The sequence below is a fragment of the Candoia aspera genome, chromosome 7, assembly GCF_035149785.1.
Source record: "Candoia aspera isolate rCanAsp1 chromosome 7, rCanAsp1.hap2, whole genome shotgun sequence".
NCBI lineage: Eukaryota > Metazoa > Chordata > Lepidosauria > Squamata > Boidae > Candoia > Candoia aspera.
In genome coordinates this window covers 67,348,338-67,363,808 of record NC_086159.1, presented here as the reverse complement: position 1 = coordinate 67,363,808, position 15,471 = coordinate 67,348,338, and the positions used below count along the sequence as shown (strand labels likewise).

Genomic DNA, 15,471 nt, shown 5'->3' with positions numbered 1-15,471 from the left:
GTTAAAGTTCTCCAGAGCTGTTATGCGCTCTGAAATGGAGCCAGTATACATTGATTATTGAAACTTGCACTTGGCTTGGCCAAATTGTTTGTAATGTTTCATCCCATTTACTGCCAGAGAGGTGGAAATGCTCATTATAAATAATCATATGGACCCAGATTAATAGTTGGAGAATGTCCAGGTCATGGGCAATAAGAGCGTGTGTTTGTTGACTGATTCCCATTCTTGAGAAGGAGGTTCTGGGTTCCTATCTCCCCTACTTTGCAGTTTTCTAACTTCTGCATTCAGCCTCGATCTCTCTTGAGAGCTAGCCACAATCTGTAATTCCTTCTGGTAGAATAGCTTGGGATGTAATCCCTAGGGCACGTGTTTTGCTGGAAGGGTTGCATTTCCCCTAACAGATGCTTACAGGCATTTATTTTTGTTACCTGGTACAATTGAGTGCTTCTTCTATAGGATACTCTTTTTAGTTTAGAGTGATACTCCAGCAAAGAGGGTCTGTATTCCATGCCTGATGACTTACTGTTAGGTTATTGCAGTGTGGTGCAAGTGGAATTGCCTTTGAAATAACCCAGAAGCTTCAGTTGCTGTAAAATACAGTGGATGGAGGATGTTACACTTAAATTCTCCTTTTGACATAGAGCCAAAGATTTTTTAAAACTCTTTCTGTTTTTTTAATTGAAAATACTATTGTCTGGTTTGTATTTTAATGTTTCCTGTATAGAATTTTTGCTGTCAATGTGTTTGTGCCTTTGCTAGTGTTAGTTGACTTTTTGAGTAACTTTTAAAGATAATAGATAATTGATTTGTACTTTTTAATCTGTATTTATGTAATTTGTCAAAATAGCAATTCATTATGAAACAACAAATAAATCGAAGGAATGAATGCCTGTATTGTGCAGAATAATGTGGCATTTTTTATTTGTTGTAATTTTTTTCTTTTTAGATCGGACTTGTAAAGTATGGAATTTGGTTACTGGACAGGAAATCATGTCTCTGAGTGGCCATCCCAACAATGTTGTATCTGTAAAATACTGTAATTATACTAGTTTGGTGTTCACAGTCTCAACATCTTATATTAAGGTGTGGGACATCCGAGACTCTGCTAGATGTATCCGAACACTAACGTAAGTTGGAACTCTAAAAAGCAAAAATGTAATCTTATAACATTATTAATAGATTTTGCAGTAAGTGCTGAGACAATTATAATCATGCAGAATATCCAGGCTCAAAAGCAGCTACTTTGTTTTCTTTAACTTTTGTGTAGAGCTTACTGAGCTGGCAAATTGAAAAATTTATTTTATTTGTTTTATTTATTTATTTATAAAGAGTCTCCTTTTCGGGAGAGATGGGCGGTGATAGAAATTTGAAAAATAAATATACAAATTGAAAAATTACTTGTAAGATATGCGTTCTAAAGAAAAATAAGGCCCACGTGATGCAGTATGAGAAAAGAGACAAGGAAACTGTGCGCTTCTGCTGTTGAGGAGCTCTAAGTTAAACACTGTAAACAAAGGGGATGAGTTGATCTATGCTGTAGAAAGAGAAGCCTGTAATTCCCCTCCTGATTTTCCTTATAATGCATCAGACTGTGAATCGAGGTACACTTTATAAGCCTTATCAAAGCCAGGGCAGGTGGGTTTTCTTCTGTCTAAAGTATTTCTCATCTTTTTAACCAGAGAGATACCAGGGCATCACACATCATGGAGTAAGGCTCTTCTTCCTCAAAGGGAAGAGAGAATCAGTTCACAGTACCAGTAGATACATATCAATCAGATGGGGACATTTGAATTCTCCTGAACAGCTCACCATCTGTTGGCACCTGATCAGAATACTTAATTGTTGGCAAGTTGTGTGATAAACATAAATAATTTTTCATATTTATTTATTTATCAAATTTATATAGCTGCCCCTCTCACTGGCACGACTCTGGGCAGCATACAATAAAACAAAGCAAATCTTAAATAACCATTGAAACATTAACAAAAAGTAGAAATAAGATCAGGGGAGAATGCACCAAAATCTCACATACACCTATTATCATGGGATCCCCAAGCCTGCTGGGAAAAAGAAAAAAAAATTTTTTTAAGAGATTTCTGGAATGACAATACGGTTGGGGCTAATCTCACCTTCAGGGGAATGATGTTCCAAAGGGTGGGGGCTGCAGCAGAAAAGGCTCATCTCCTGGGTCCCACCAGCTGGAAGTCTTGAGCAGACGGAATCTAACATGCCCCTCCTGTCGGTCCTGATGGGGCAGGTAGATGTAGTCAGGGAGAGGCAGTCTGTCAGATAACTTGGCCTCATGCCTTAAAGCAGCACCTTGAATTGAACCCCAAAGCAAACATTTTCAATGGCATATGTCCAAGTTATTTGTGGGACTGCCTCTTCCAGATTACATCTACCCATCCCATCAGGTCCAGCAAGAGGGGTATGTTGCAGGTCCTGTCTGCTAAAAGGCTTTATCTGATGGGATCCAGACAGCATGCCTTTTCTGCTGTGGCTCCCGCCCTCTGGAACATCATCCCCCGCCCCCAGGTGAGGGGGACTATTAGCCTTTCGGAAGGCTCTGAAAATGTGGTTCTTCCAGCAACTTTGGGGATCCCATGGTATGATGGTTGTATTTTGTTTAGATAAGTGTTTTCCCACAATCTTTTTTTATTTATCTTGCTTGTATTTATTTTTTACAAGTGTTTTAATAGTTGTGATATCGTTTTAACTATTGGTTGTATACCACCCAGAGTCACATTTAGTGAGATGAGTGGCTATATAAATGTGTTAAGTAAGTAAGTAAGTAAGTAAGTAAGTTAAGTAAGTAAGTAAGTAGTTTCACAGCTTTCCATTTAAAACGAGGTACACAATGTCCATCATCCTATTACATTCAGCAAGGGACAGATGAAATTATCGCATTCCTTTTTTTATCTAATCTAATCTAATCTAATCTAATCTTGTTTCATTTTGTTCTTTTCCTTTGGAAAATGAAGATCTTCAGGCCAGGTGATGCCAGGGGATGCTTGTTCTGCAAATTCCAATAGAACAGTTACAATTCCAGCTGGCGAGAACCAGATAAATCAGATTGCCTTAAATCCAACGGGCACTTTTCTCTATGCAGCTGCAGGAAATGTGGTCAGAATGTGGGACTTGAAGAGGTAATCTTTCCAAATTATTTACTGAGCATGCTAGGGCACTGTGTTTCCTGGTGCCAAAACGAATTTGGCACCAGACTTGGCACTAGATTTCTCCAGTTTGGAAACTAGCAAGGACTAGTCAGTGACAGCTTTGAGTCCCTTTTCATTATATATTTGTAGCGGGAAAGCTGATATATCCTCATTTCTTCCCATGGCAAAAGTGTGGAATTGCAAATGCTTTATGAGTACGGTGACCATATTTTCTTGGAAAAAATAAAGGACAAACCTGAAAGAGTTTCATAAGGATAAAATTTTTTAATTCCTTATGTTTATAACTTTGCTTCACAAAGGAATATTCAAGAGCAAAACCAAGAAAATTTTTGCAAAAATGCATATTCTAATAAAAATATCTAAAATCAAACGGTATATGTACATTTATTTTAAAAAGACAATTCAGTTTCCATATTTTCAACATGAATGCAAAAGACCGTGCATTAAGAGGTACCATTTGTACAGTAAAAATTAAATGACCAAAATTAAGGACAGAAGTGAGTTTTTGAAAAATAAATCTAAAGGACAGCTTTCTGAAATAAAGAACTATCCTTTATAATAAAGGACGTATGGTCACTGTATATATGAGTAGCACTCCAGATCTTTCTGCCAAAGCCACTGTTCCTCCATAATGATATTAAAAAATATCTGCAGAGGTGCAGGCTGAGTCCACCAACTTTACTTTTATTAAAACAAATTCAATGTGAAGCACTGCTTCCCCATATGGGGGTGCTATCTGCTGATCTCTGAGTAAACATACTAAAAGCTTTACCAGCTATTCTTGTGGAAATAACTTCAGTGCCTGCAGATACACACTCAGGGGAAGGCCAGGGTCTCCTCAAAGCAGACAGAGAGATGTACAGCAGTGGCTGACTCACATCTTCAACAAGTAGGTCCAGAGGGATGTTTCACTTGTTAGATGATTTGCACAGACCTAATATCAGCACAGTTTTGAAAAAGAATTAGTTGAGGTGGTTTGTTTGGTTTTGAAATTACCAAGTTCTTTTAGGTACATCTCAAAAGTTCTACCTTTTGCTATTCTTCTAGATTTCAGTCTACAGGAAAGCTAACTGGTCACTTGGGCCCAGTTATGTGCCTCACAGTAGATCGTATTTCCAATGGACAAGATCTCATAATTACTGGCTCAAAGGACCATTATATAAAGGTAAACCTCTCATGCATCTTTTAAACAGTCATATTAAAGTAGGCTTCAAGAATGAACTTTCTCTCTGTTTCTCTCCGTACAAAATTTGGAGACATATTTCAGTCTCGTATGCAACTACTTAAAAATCAGTTTCATGGAATTCAGTGGAGTGCATTATTAATCTGTTTTTTACGGTTGAAAGGCTTGTCAGGCTGCCATTTTCTGAGTACATTTATGTATGAAAATAGGAATTCCCTATTTGCATTGAAAGGTCTTCAGGCAGATTCATTCATTCATTCATTCATTCTTTCTTCAAATTTATATAGCCACCCATCTCATATATCTGACTCTAGGTGGTATAAAAAGAACGAAAAAGAACAATACAACAATTTAAAAACAAGAAAAAAATACAAAAGCATATTTAAAAAACACCATCATAAAATACATAAAACTCACAGCTGAGGTAATCCCATTCATCAAAACAATCAGTACTGCCACTGCACCGGCTCTACCACACTGCCGGATTCCCATGTCCCTTGGCAAAACTATGTCTTCAGAGCCTTGTGAAAAGCCAGCAGGATCAGGGCCAATCTTATCTCTGGATTTGGGGTGGGGGGTGGGATGATGTTCCACAGGGTGGCTTCTATGGCAGAAGAGGTTCTCTTCCTGGGTCCCTCCAGAGGACCCTCCTGGGCTGATGGACTCTCAATATTCCACTCCTGCTGGCCACTTTTCATGGATTTTGTTTTGTTGTTGGAGAATAAAATAAGTAGTTTGGTGTTACCAGTTTTTAATGGAAACAATCTTTTCTCTCCACATACTCAGATGTAAAGCCCCATAAATTAATGATCTTATGCACTGGTAAATGTGTATAAGATCACAACTCAAAACCCAATAATTGCTGCTATTTGGAAATATCTTAAAATGTTACCCCTGATATATTGCATAATTAGTACATGGACAAGCAACAGCAAACCATGTTTTAATCTTCTACTGGAATATTTCAATGAATTTAAGTAGAGCAGTTTTTTTTAAAACTCCTAATAGGCTTAATATGGTAACAACAACACTGCTCAAATGAAAAAAAGTGTAGATTTAACTAAAAATGGAATTTTGTGTTGAAAGATTAAGAGTTCAATTCCGTTGTGTTCCAAAGAAATTCCTGGACTAAGTATTCTTTAAGAGTCTCCCACATAAGGCTGTGATTGGTAGTTCTAGGAAAACTGAAGACCACCTTGTTTTGTTTTACGTGATAATCTGAAGTCCATTCCTGGAGATACAATGGTAGTGAGGTAATTTTAGTAACGAGACTTCGAAAAACAATTTCGTTTTGAGATGCAAAGAGAATATAAATAAAACAAATGAATTATGCATTTGTGATTACTGACTGCCCGTGTTGTTTTGAACTCACAAAGATTTAAAATCATTTCTACTAAGTCACCATCCCAAAGTTTCAGGGGATTGTTGTAGGACTGTTGTGTGTTCATTAAGAATAATGGGTGCAGTTCCTCATCCATGATTGGTTAATTGCTAGCCAAAGCAGTTCTGCAGATATAAAAGTGTATTATCCCATTCCAGATGTTTGATATAACCGAAGGGGCTCTTGGGACTGTGAGCCCGACACATAACTTTGAACCTCCTCATTATGATGGCATTGAAGCACTTACTATTATGGGTGACCACCTTTTCAGTGGATCCAGAGATAATGGAATTAAAAAATGGGACTTGGCCCAAAAAGACCTAATTCAGGTAATGTTAAAACAACAGAAGGCATTAGGATATTAATGAACTGTTGTCAAAATCATTTTTTTTTTCAAATATTCAAAATCTGCATTTTCACAACCAAAGATGTTAAAACATGCTAAACTCATGGAGAAATGACCATCTAGACTAATATATAGGCAATATTCATTATTCAGATTTTATAAATTACATTCATGCACTTTTCTATAACCTTCACATTCCTTCTAGAATTCTGAAAGATTCCCAATGGCTTTCTTAACTGATCCTCAGAATTACAGAAAATATATAGTATATGATTTTTATTTTTACAGAACAGAGACTAGAAATTCAAGACAAACCCGGATAATATACACAGACACCTCCTGCTTGTATTAATATTTGGAATACTCTGAAGAAAACAAACCACAGATTTGTTAAAGGATATTTGAGCCACTTACAATAGGGCACAGTCAAGGGAGCAAGAATAACACAGACTTCAATAGGAGGTTTTAATGCAAGAAATAGGAATAAGGTACAGAACCTTGGAAACTGTGGTAGGAAACTCTAGCCCTCTTTTATTACTGATAAGGCAGGAGAGCCAGGTTGGTGTAGTGGTTAAGGCAACGGGCTAGAAACCAGGAGACCGTGAGTTCTAGTCCCACCTTAGGCATGAAGCCAGCTGGGGGCCTTGGGCCAGTCACTCTCTCTGCCCTCGAAGCAGGCAATGGCAAACCACTTCTGAAAAGCCTGCCAAGAAAATTGCAGGGACTTGTCCAGGCCATTGCCAGGAGTCAACACTGACTCGAAGGCACCAAAAAAAAAAGGAAGAGTCTTTTTAAAGTTTTGAATCTCTTCTTGGATTTCCTGCAATCTTGACTGAGCTGCCATGTTCTAGATAAGTCATTGATGAACTGTCCCCTCTGTTGACTGTTTGCCTCTTGAGCTCCTCCTGTTTCTTTCTCAGCCTCTTCACAATCTCTCACAGGTTACTTGGGTACAATACTCCATTTGGGGGGATTGCTATTTGAAAAAGTGAAAACTCTTGAAACAGCTAATAGCCTGCACATTATTTTGCTTTATACACCTAGTTATGTTCCAGCTGATATTTTCTGAAAGAGTTTTGTCTATCCCTAATTTTAGATGTGGCCATTTTTCTGCCTGAACTTGTGATTTCTTTTCAGCAAGTTCCTAATGCTCATAAGGATTGGGTTTGCGCTCTTGGTGTCGTTCCTGATTCCTCTGTGCTACTAAGCGGCTGCCGAGGAGGCATTCTGAAGCTCTGGAGTGGAGACACTTTTGCACCAATCGGTGAACTAAAAGGACATGATAGTCCCATTAATGCCATCTGCTCCAATTCCAGCCAGATTTTTACTGCATCTGAGTGAGTTATTTTTATGTTCTGAACTTACACTTTATTTCTGGAATTAATTTAGGGCATTCTCATTCACTTGAAGCACTTACCTTCTTTACTAAATATATTTTAACAAATAATTAGAATCATAAACATAAATAAATTGCCCAAGATTCCTGATTATACAAGTAGTCCTCGCTTAATGACCACAATTGAGACCGGCATTTTGGTTGCTAAGCGAACTGGCCATTAAGTGAATCTGACCCAAGTCATTAAGTGAATCACCTTTTTGCAGCAGTCATTAAGTGAATCACCATAGTCATTAAGCGAACCATGTGGTTGTTAAGTGAATCACACGGTTCCCCATTGATTTTGCTTGCCAGAAGCCAACTGGGAAAGTTGAAAATGGCGATCACGTGACCACGGGATGCTGTGACGGTCATAAATGAGAACCAGTTGCCAAGTGCCCAAATTGTGATCACGTGACCGCAGGGACACTGCAGTGGTTGTAAGTGTGAGCACTGGTTGTAAGTTGGTTTTTTCAGCACCATTGTAAGTCTGAATTATCACTAAACAAATGGTCATTAAGTGAAGAATGCCTGTATACACTCCTCTGTGAAATGACAATACAAATAGTTATGCAAAATATAAACCTACTTATTCAGAATGGGCCTTACAGCTTTTGATTAAATACAAAAAAGAAAAAGAGTTTTAATGGTCTGCGTATCTGATGGCCCCTAATATAAGTTAATTCTCCCATACATTTGGAATATAAACCATGGAGGCCAAACGCTATTAACTCCCATCTGTGCCCATTTATAAATTGACACTTGCCAAGATAAAGAAGGGCTACTGCTATTACTTTTTTAATCACATCTCCAAGCGAGCTTTTGGGTTTACCCAAATTATTTTTTTCAGAAAAATTTGATGTACTTTAAAGTTTATATTTAATTGGTCCTAATAAAGGTATTTAGTTGCACTTATTCTGTTCGTTTAAACCAGTGTTTCTCAACCTTGGCAGCTTGAAGATGTGTGGACTTCCAACTCCCAGAATTCCCCAGCCAGTCATGCTGGCTGGGGAATTCTGGGAGTTGAAGTCCACACATCTTCAAGCTGCCAAGGTTGAGAAACACTGGTTTAAACAGAGGCTTGCAGTGTGTGCCCTCAAGGAGCTTTGGCCATGCTGGCTAAAGTTAATGGGAGCTGGAGTTCACTTGCATTTGAAGGTTACTATGGATGTTTCTCATTCATCATATTTATGGATTGTAAGCTCTTTTGGGGTCAGCAACCTCTTAGAATGCTGCTCTCCCCTAAATATATCCTCTAAAATTTCACAGGGCAAAGCTGCTATACCACTGAAATCTTGCAAAATTTGACAGTCTCAAAATTTTGTTAATGTTTTAATTTATTGGGGGTGCTGCGTGTGTAGTTTCAGGGACTGATGGATGACCCATGACTGCTGCATTGCCAGTTTTGGGGTTCATTTTTTGTGTAAGAAAATATTACTTGGCCATACTGTCTGAAAATCCTGCAAGGAGTCCCATCACATCTAAGGGGTTTCCCTTTGGGGAGGGCTAGACTAAACTGATAGTTTTGTAATTAGATAAGCCTCCGTCATAATTTTATTTTTATTTATTTTATTTATCTAATTTGTCACCGCCCATCTCCTCCCAGTAGAGGGACTCTGGGTGGTTTACAACAAAATGGTCAGTAAAACAATAAACATAAAAAGGTAAAGGTTTCCCTTGACGTAAAGTCCAGTCGTGTCCGACTCTAGGGGGCGGTGCTCATCTCCGTTTCAAAGCCTTGGAGCCGGCGTTGTCCATAGGACACTTCCGGGTCATGTGGCCAGCATGACTCACGGAACGCCGTTACCTTCCCGCCGAAGCGGTACCAATTAATCTACTCACGTTTGCATGTTTTCGAACTGCTTGGTGTGCAGAAGCTGGGACAAGCAACGGGAGCTCACCCCGCCGCGCGGTTTCAAACCGCCGACCTTCCGATCGACAGCTCAGCGGTTTAACCCGCAGCGCCACCGCGTCCCTAAAACAATAAACATACTGTACCATAAAATAACAATATATAAAAATACTCTATATAAAATACAACTATAACTAATAAATATGGCTAAAAATAAAGTCCAGATGGCTATGATCCAATTCCTTGCATTGGAGGAGCATTTGAGGGCACTAGCCATCCCCAAGCATAACTACTCCCCTCCCTGCCCCACGTGTTCAGGTTCCTCCGGAAGGGCAGGAGCGATGGGGGTAAGACGTTCCAGAGGGCGGGAGCTACTGCAGGGAAGGCCCGCCTCCTGGACCCCACCAGACACAATTCTCTTACTGACAGGGGTCTGCAGCATGCCCTCTCTGCATAATACTACTCAGCGTGCTACAGGTTCTACAGATTTGTGGTGAAATTGCCAGTGAATAACATATATGGTCCCTTCCCTTTTAAAAACCACCTCCTTAAGGCAAATTATTCCAGTGGAAAAGACTTTTTAATGCTGCATGGGTATTTATTTTATAAATAACAGTAATCTCTTTCAATCAATGATCAGATTAATTTAATTGACCATTTAATTATTTCTTTTTCACGCACTTAAAAATGTTTTACAGTGATCGAACTGTGAAAATCTGGAAAGTTCCCAGCAGTCTAGATGGACAGATCTCTGATCCAGGTGATACAAGTGAAGATATTGCCAGTAACTAAATAGGAGTTTGCACTGCTAGACTTCTCAAGCTCTGGTGATAAACTTTGCTCTCACTGAAGTTGCTCTGCGTTTATAAGCAAATGGTAGCACCTGAAAGAACTGTTAATTGTTCTACTGTTAGGCGTTTGTATTCTGCTAAAAACTGCTGCCCTTAAGAGCTGCCTTATGTACTGCATTCAAAACGTTTGTTTGTTGGTTTTATATATGTCTGTGTGTGGGTGTGTGTGAATGCTTGTTCTCACATATAATGGCTTCATTTGTGTGCATAAATAAGACTTTGCATATTGAACTGGACATGTGTGATCTTGAATGGTCTGAGAACTGTAATCTAGAATATGAAGCTGCCCTATGTACCTCACAGTGACCCTTCTGCGGAATGAAACTTCAGTTATCCAAAATATACTGGTATATTTTAATCTCATTTCCAAGGCCTTTAATAGAAGAGAACTGGAGGGGTCCTAAAAAGTTTACTTGAATTTTGCTGCTGTATGAAATATTAAGACTGGAGTGTCAATAAAGTGGGAGAGATTACTGCCCTTGACTGTTGCTGTTTCCAGACTGAGGGCTCCTGACATTACAAATCAAAAGATATCATGCAACTAATCAATCTTTCTTAGCTTTTTTTTCCATTAAAAGAAAAAGATGGCAGTCATCATGAGAAAATATGGAAAGATTGGAAATTCAAAATCTGTGAATCTAGTGTCTGGATTTCATCTTGGTAAAACGGCATCATTGAGGCAGGATAATTGCACAGTAAAACCCTGGAAGCACCCTATATTCTGCTAACAAGGAATGTCACTTAACCCTATACTTTTATTGACCAAAGCAGTGCAGCTCAGTCTATTCTGTGCTCGGGACTAAAAACTAAAATGCTGTTGAATTAACATTTTATTAGGGCTTTTGCCTACCACAGTATTCACAGAGAAACACCTGAATCTTTTTTTTTTCATATAGAGTGCTTCTAATCTCATGTTCTACTTTATTTAAAAACAAACAAGATTTCCTTTCTTTTAATCTAATTTGATAATGCTGCTAAGTGCGTTTTAAGTATGTCTGTGAACCTTGAAAGATACCTGAAAGAATTGTACCAACGGTGTCAACAAATGCTGTGTAAATATGTGGGTTATAAAGAGAGACTCTCTTAACTGGGTTCCTGAGGGAATTTTAAAAATGCTGTAGCACGTGCAGATTGAGTGAGAGAGATGTATAATTTATCCAACTGTTCAGGACGTTAATTTGTAAATTCAGCTATTTTTAAAAGTTCAGAATAATTTTCAAGAACAATGTTTTATTGTTTTGTTGGGCATAATGATGGAGAAGATGAGCTAATCCATGTATAGCTTAAGGTAGTCATTGCTTAAATTAAAAAACACCACATAACTGAACGTGAACTATTTGTCATTGATTTTGTTTACCCCACTACAGAAACAGTTGTTTTTACATACTCGCCAGGGAAGCGTTTTGTAATAGCATTCAAAGTAAAAACCGTGCCTGTTGCTTAGACTCTCTTACTGTTGTTTGTTGATACTAAGAATTCTCCTAAGAAAGGATCAAAACCTACATTTACTAACTTGCTTATAATCCAGAAGTAGAGGGAAAATATTTCTCACAGTTCTTTTGCTTTGTTACTCTGAATGGACTTTTTAAATCATGGACTGTTACATTGCAAATGTGTGAAGAGGTGCTTCACGAAGCACATCCCTTGTTGAAGTAGCCATATCTGGAGAACTCAGATGGGCTCCTTTGGGGTTTTGTACGTCCACGTGCATAGGCAGAATACACTCCCACCGGGACTGAGAACACTTAAGTGGCTGTGTGTGCACAGACCTGCTGAGGCAGCCAGGATGAGCCTTGCAGGGGATTGGTTGCCTCTGCATTCAAGAAGAGATGTTTTTCTCAAGTCATTGAACTTTACAAAGTGCCTTTTAGAATGCTTTGCACAGACATAAAATTTTACATTGCAGGTAAATTAAAAACACAGGCAGCAGAAAGGCAGAGCACAGGCAATGTATTTTTATCACTAATTAAGGGGGAAAGGGCAGACTTGCCCTCTTCCAATGATGCACTTCACTGGGGCAGTTGGATAATTGTGTCATTGACAGAAGTTAATATCCCCTGGAGATTAGATTGATTCCTAAACAGACGCAGTAATGGATAGGTTACACTAACCCTCTTACATCAGCCTGGCCTTAACTGACATACAGCCTTCCAAAGATCAAGACAAAGATTTGTCTCTATGGCTCTTTTGGTTTTCACTCTTTCTAGCAGCCACCCAGAACAGGGGAAAGAAAAAGGTCAAGACAAGACGTACAGCTTCCCATCTTTATAGAATGAGGAGGACTAAAAAAAATGGCCGCCACAATATAGAGAAGGCCATCCCTGACAGTGTGCTGCCATGGCACAATGGTGTATTTATTAAGAGAGGTTGGATTGTAGGGCCTGGGCCAATTATTACAATCCTTAGCAAATGAGAAATGGAAGATTAAAAAGCCTAAAGATTGCATATACAAATTATCTAGCTGTATCAAATGTTTGGGTTCACTTGGAATATAATTAACATCTTGAATTTACATCCAACATGGAAAGTCAAATAAAACAAAAAGATTTTATCTTTTATCCCAATGTTGTTGCACTGTCTTAAGTTTATGCGTAATCATGTTTATACCTATGGGCCTGCCCTTCAAGTAAATGGTCTGGGTTCATGCTGAGCTACTTGATCTTAGATTCAAAGGTCTGGGTCCAAAACAACTTTTCCAATCTGGAGAAAAGATCTGTGGGAAAAACAATGGCAAATCCAGATTCTTTTTCCATGTGTTTGATGACTCTTCAGAATATGCACTGCTGCCTTTTCTGGCACGGGGACAACGTAATTACATTTGTCCATAAACTTAAAATGTTGGTGCTTAAATTATTGAAATGTGCTTTCTGTGGAGCTACTTGGTGGCGAATGCAGCCACCAAGTGGATATTCCAGCCATGTACACGTTGCACCTGCTCAGCCAGTTGTTATATATGCTGCCCCTCCAAGCCAGTTTTTCCCATGGTAGCTTACATACTTAAGGCGCACAATGAAATGCTAAAGCAATTAATGCATGCAGAACTAAAAGAACATAATAAAAACAATGACCCAAATACACTTCTAAACAGCATTACATTTCAAAATCTATATATTCATTGATTGAAATCCTGGGAGAGAGAACAACTTTGGTGCTGAAAAGACAACAACAACCATTTCACTGAGTGGGTATTGCAGCGTTGGGCTCACCCCTGAAAAGGCCTGTTTCTGAAGAGCCACGGACCACACCTCAGCATGGAAAGGGGTTTGGTGGTTCAAAATTCTGCTTATGATGGATAAGGCACTAGACAATTCAGACCAAGTTACCTGACCACTTCCTCACTACAGATACAGTCTGTAACGGTCCAGCCTTGCTTGTGGAGAACCATAAGCCCAACTTTTTCTAGTGGTGCCTATGTTCTAGATTGCTCTCTGTCCTAAGCATGGGAGGTGGCCACTGTTAACATCTTTTCACTGTCAGTTGAAGACCTCTTTATGAATGTTGATTAATTGGTCTGGCATTGCTTTAGTGTTTCCCCTCTGATTGTTTTTGACTTTTTTTAAACTTTGTATTTTGCTAACCACTTTGCAGTGCTTTTGTATAGGCAGTGGTTTAAAACTTACTTGTATGAATAGGAGCACTTCTCTTCATCTCTGTTTCTTGAACTGGAAGTCCAGATGTATGTTTGTCACTGCACTGTTAGAAGTCTTCCATTCGAATCCATGTAAGAGATGACACAACAGTGCTAATGCTTTATTTTATTCCTTTTCATCCAATGGAAATTTGGTAAGAAATTATGTAAAGAGGTTCTGGACTTTGTCCTTCCATCAGTGAGATGACTTTGTGAAAACAGGCAGAATGAAATCAAAATGGATGTGTCACGAGAAGCTGGCAAAGGAAAAACAAGTTTGAAAATGGGATAGGTGTGGCTTAGAGTTGCAGAGCAAAACATTTCAGAAAAAAATTTCTCCTGAACTCTCAATGTGGACAGCCTGTAGAAAATGGCATCTTCCAGCCCTTGATAACAGCTCCATTTGTAAGCTGCCTTCCTCCTGGTCATGTGGCCCAAGATGGAGCTGTTACCATATACAGCTGTGTTTCCCAGTCCACGCGCACAATACAGAGATGTAACATGATGGAAGAGCAGAAACACACAGGGGCAACACGTAGCCACACATCCTGATTATGCCCTGGGGAGAAGGTGCACACCTACAGATAAACAGATGCAACACATGGAGAGAGCAGAAATGCACCCATGTGGAGTACAGTGAGTGCGGTGACCATATTTACTTGGAAAAAGTAAAGGCAAACCTGGAAAAGGGGCAAATCTGAGAGGTTCATTAAAAAAATTATGTTTAACTGCTTTACGGAGGAAAATTCAAGAGCAAAACCAAGAAAAACTACAAAAACACATATTCTAATAAAAATATCTAAAATCAAACAGCGTATGTGAATTTCTTTTAAAATGACCACTCAATTTCCTTATTTTTCCATGAATGTGAAAGACCGTGCATCAAGTGTTACCATTTGTAAGGTAAAAATTAAATGACCAAAATTAAAGACAGAAGTGAGGTTTTGAAAAATAAATATAAAGGACAGCTTTCTGAAAGAACTATCCTTTATAATAAAGGACATAGGGTCACTGTAGCAACGAGGGGAGAAGAGAAACGCAGGGACGGTGCAGCCTTGGGAGAAAGGAGAAACATACAATCCAACCATGAAATGCACTCCCAACACATTACAGAAGAAAGCCACTGCTGATCAAGGGTTTGGAAAGAATTTCGGAAGCCCCACTTGGCTCACTGTCCCATCTCCTTTCTCTTTCCAACCTGATGGAATGTTACAAAGTCTTCAGAAGCTCAGGAACCTTAAGCCCACCTCTTCCTGGTCATGTGACCCAGAGCCTGGTTATTCTTAAAAGGCTTGGAAACTACTGGAAACTGTTGTATTCCAGGTGCTGGGCTGTCTCTGCTTCATTCTGTTTGCGCTCTTTTCTGCTAACCGAATCCCAGCTTTTGACTGGACAACAAGCCGTGAAGAACAGTAAGCAGCATTCCCTTGGCAAGTACCAGGTTCACTGTCTTGGCTGAATTGTTTTAAAGATTCTTTTAATAAAAATAAATCACTGGCATGCTGCAGATTGCCAACCTCTAACACACTGTCTCACAACCATGGCAACTTGAAGAGGTGTGGACTTCTACTCCACATCTCTTCAAGTTGCCAAGGTTGACACTGCTCTAGCACCATAACCTTTTAAAAAAATTACTATTTTTCAAATCTCCATGGGCGACACAATGTTCCCACCAGGGT

The 15,471-nt window shown here is 39.0% G+C and overlaps 1 protein-coding gene across 7 annotated transcripts in view; it reads left to right on the top strand.

Annotated features, from left to right (window-relative positions):
* The window catches only part of KIF21A (kinesin family member 21A), a 95,949-nt gene extending 84,470 nt beyond the window's left edge, over positions 1-11,479 (top strand). For all 7 annotated transcript variants that reach the window (XM_063307974.1, XM_063307970.1, XM_063307972.1 and 4 more), the window contains 6 exons: positions 947-1,127; positions 2,982-3,146; positions 4,224-4,341; positions 5,899-6,069; positions 7,224-7,423; positions 10,012-11,479. In XM_063307974.1, coding sequence (XP_063164044.1) covers positions 947-1,127; positions 2,982-3,146; positions 4,224-4,341; positions 5,899-6,069; positions 7,224-7,423; positions 10,012-10,105 — 929 coding nt within the window. In that variant the 3' untranslated portion in view covers positions 10,106-11,479. The remainder of the gene's footprint in view (positions 1-946; positions 1,128-2,981; positions 3,147-4,223; positions 4,342-5,898; positions 6,070-7,223; positions 7,424-10,011) is intronic.
* The last annotated feature ends 3,992 nt before the right edge of the window (positions 11,480-15,471 follow it).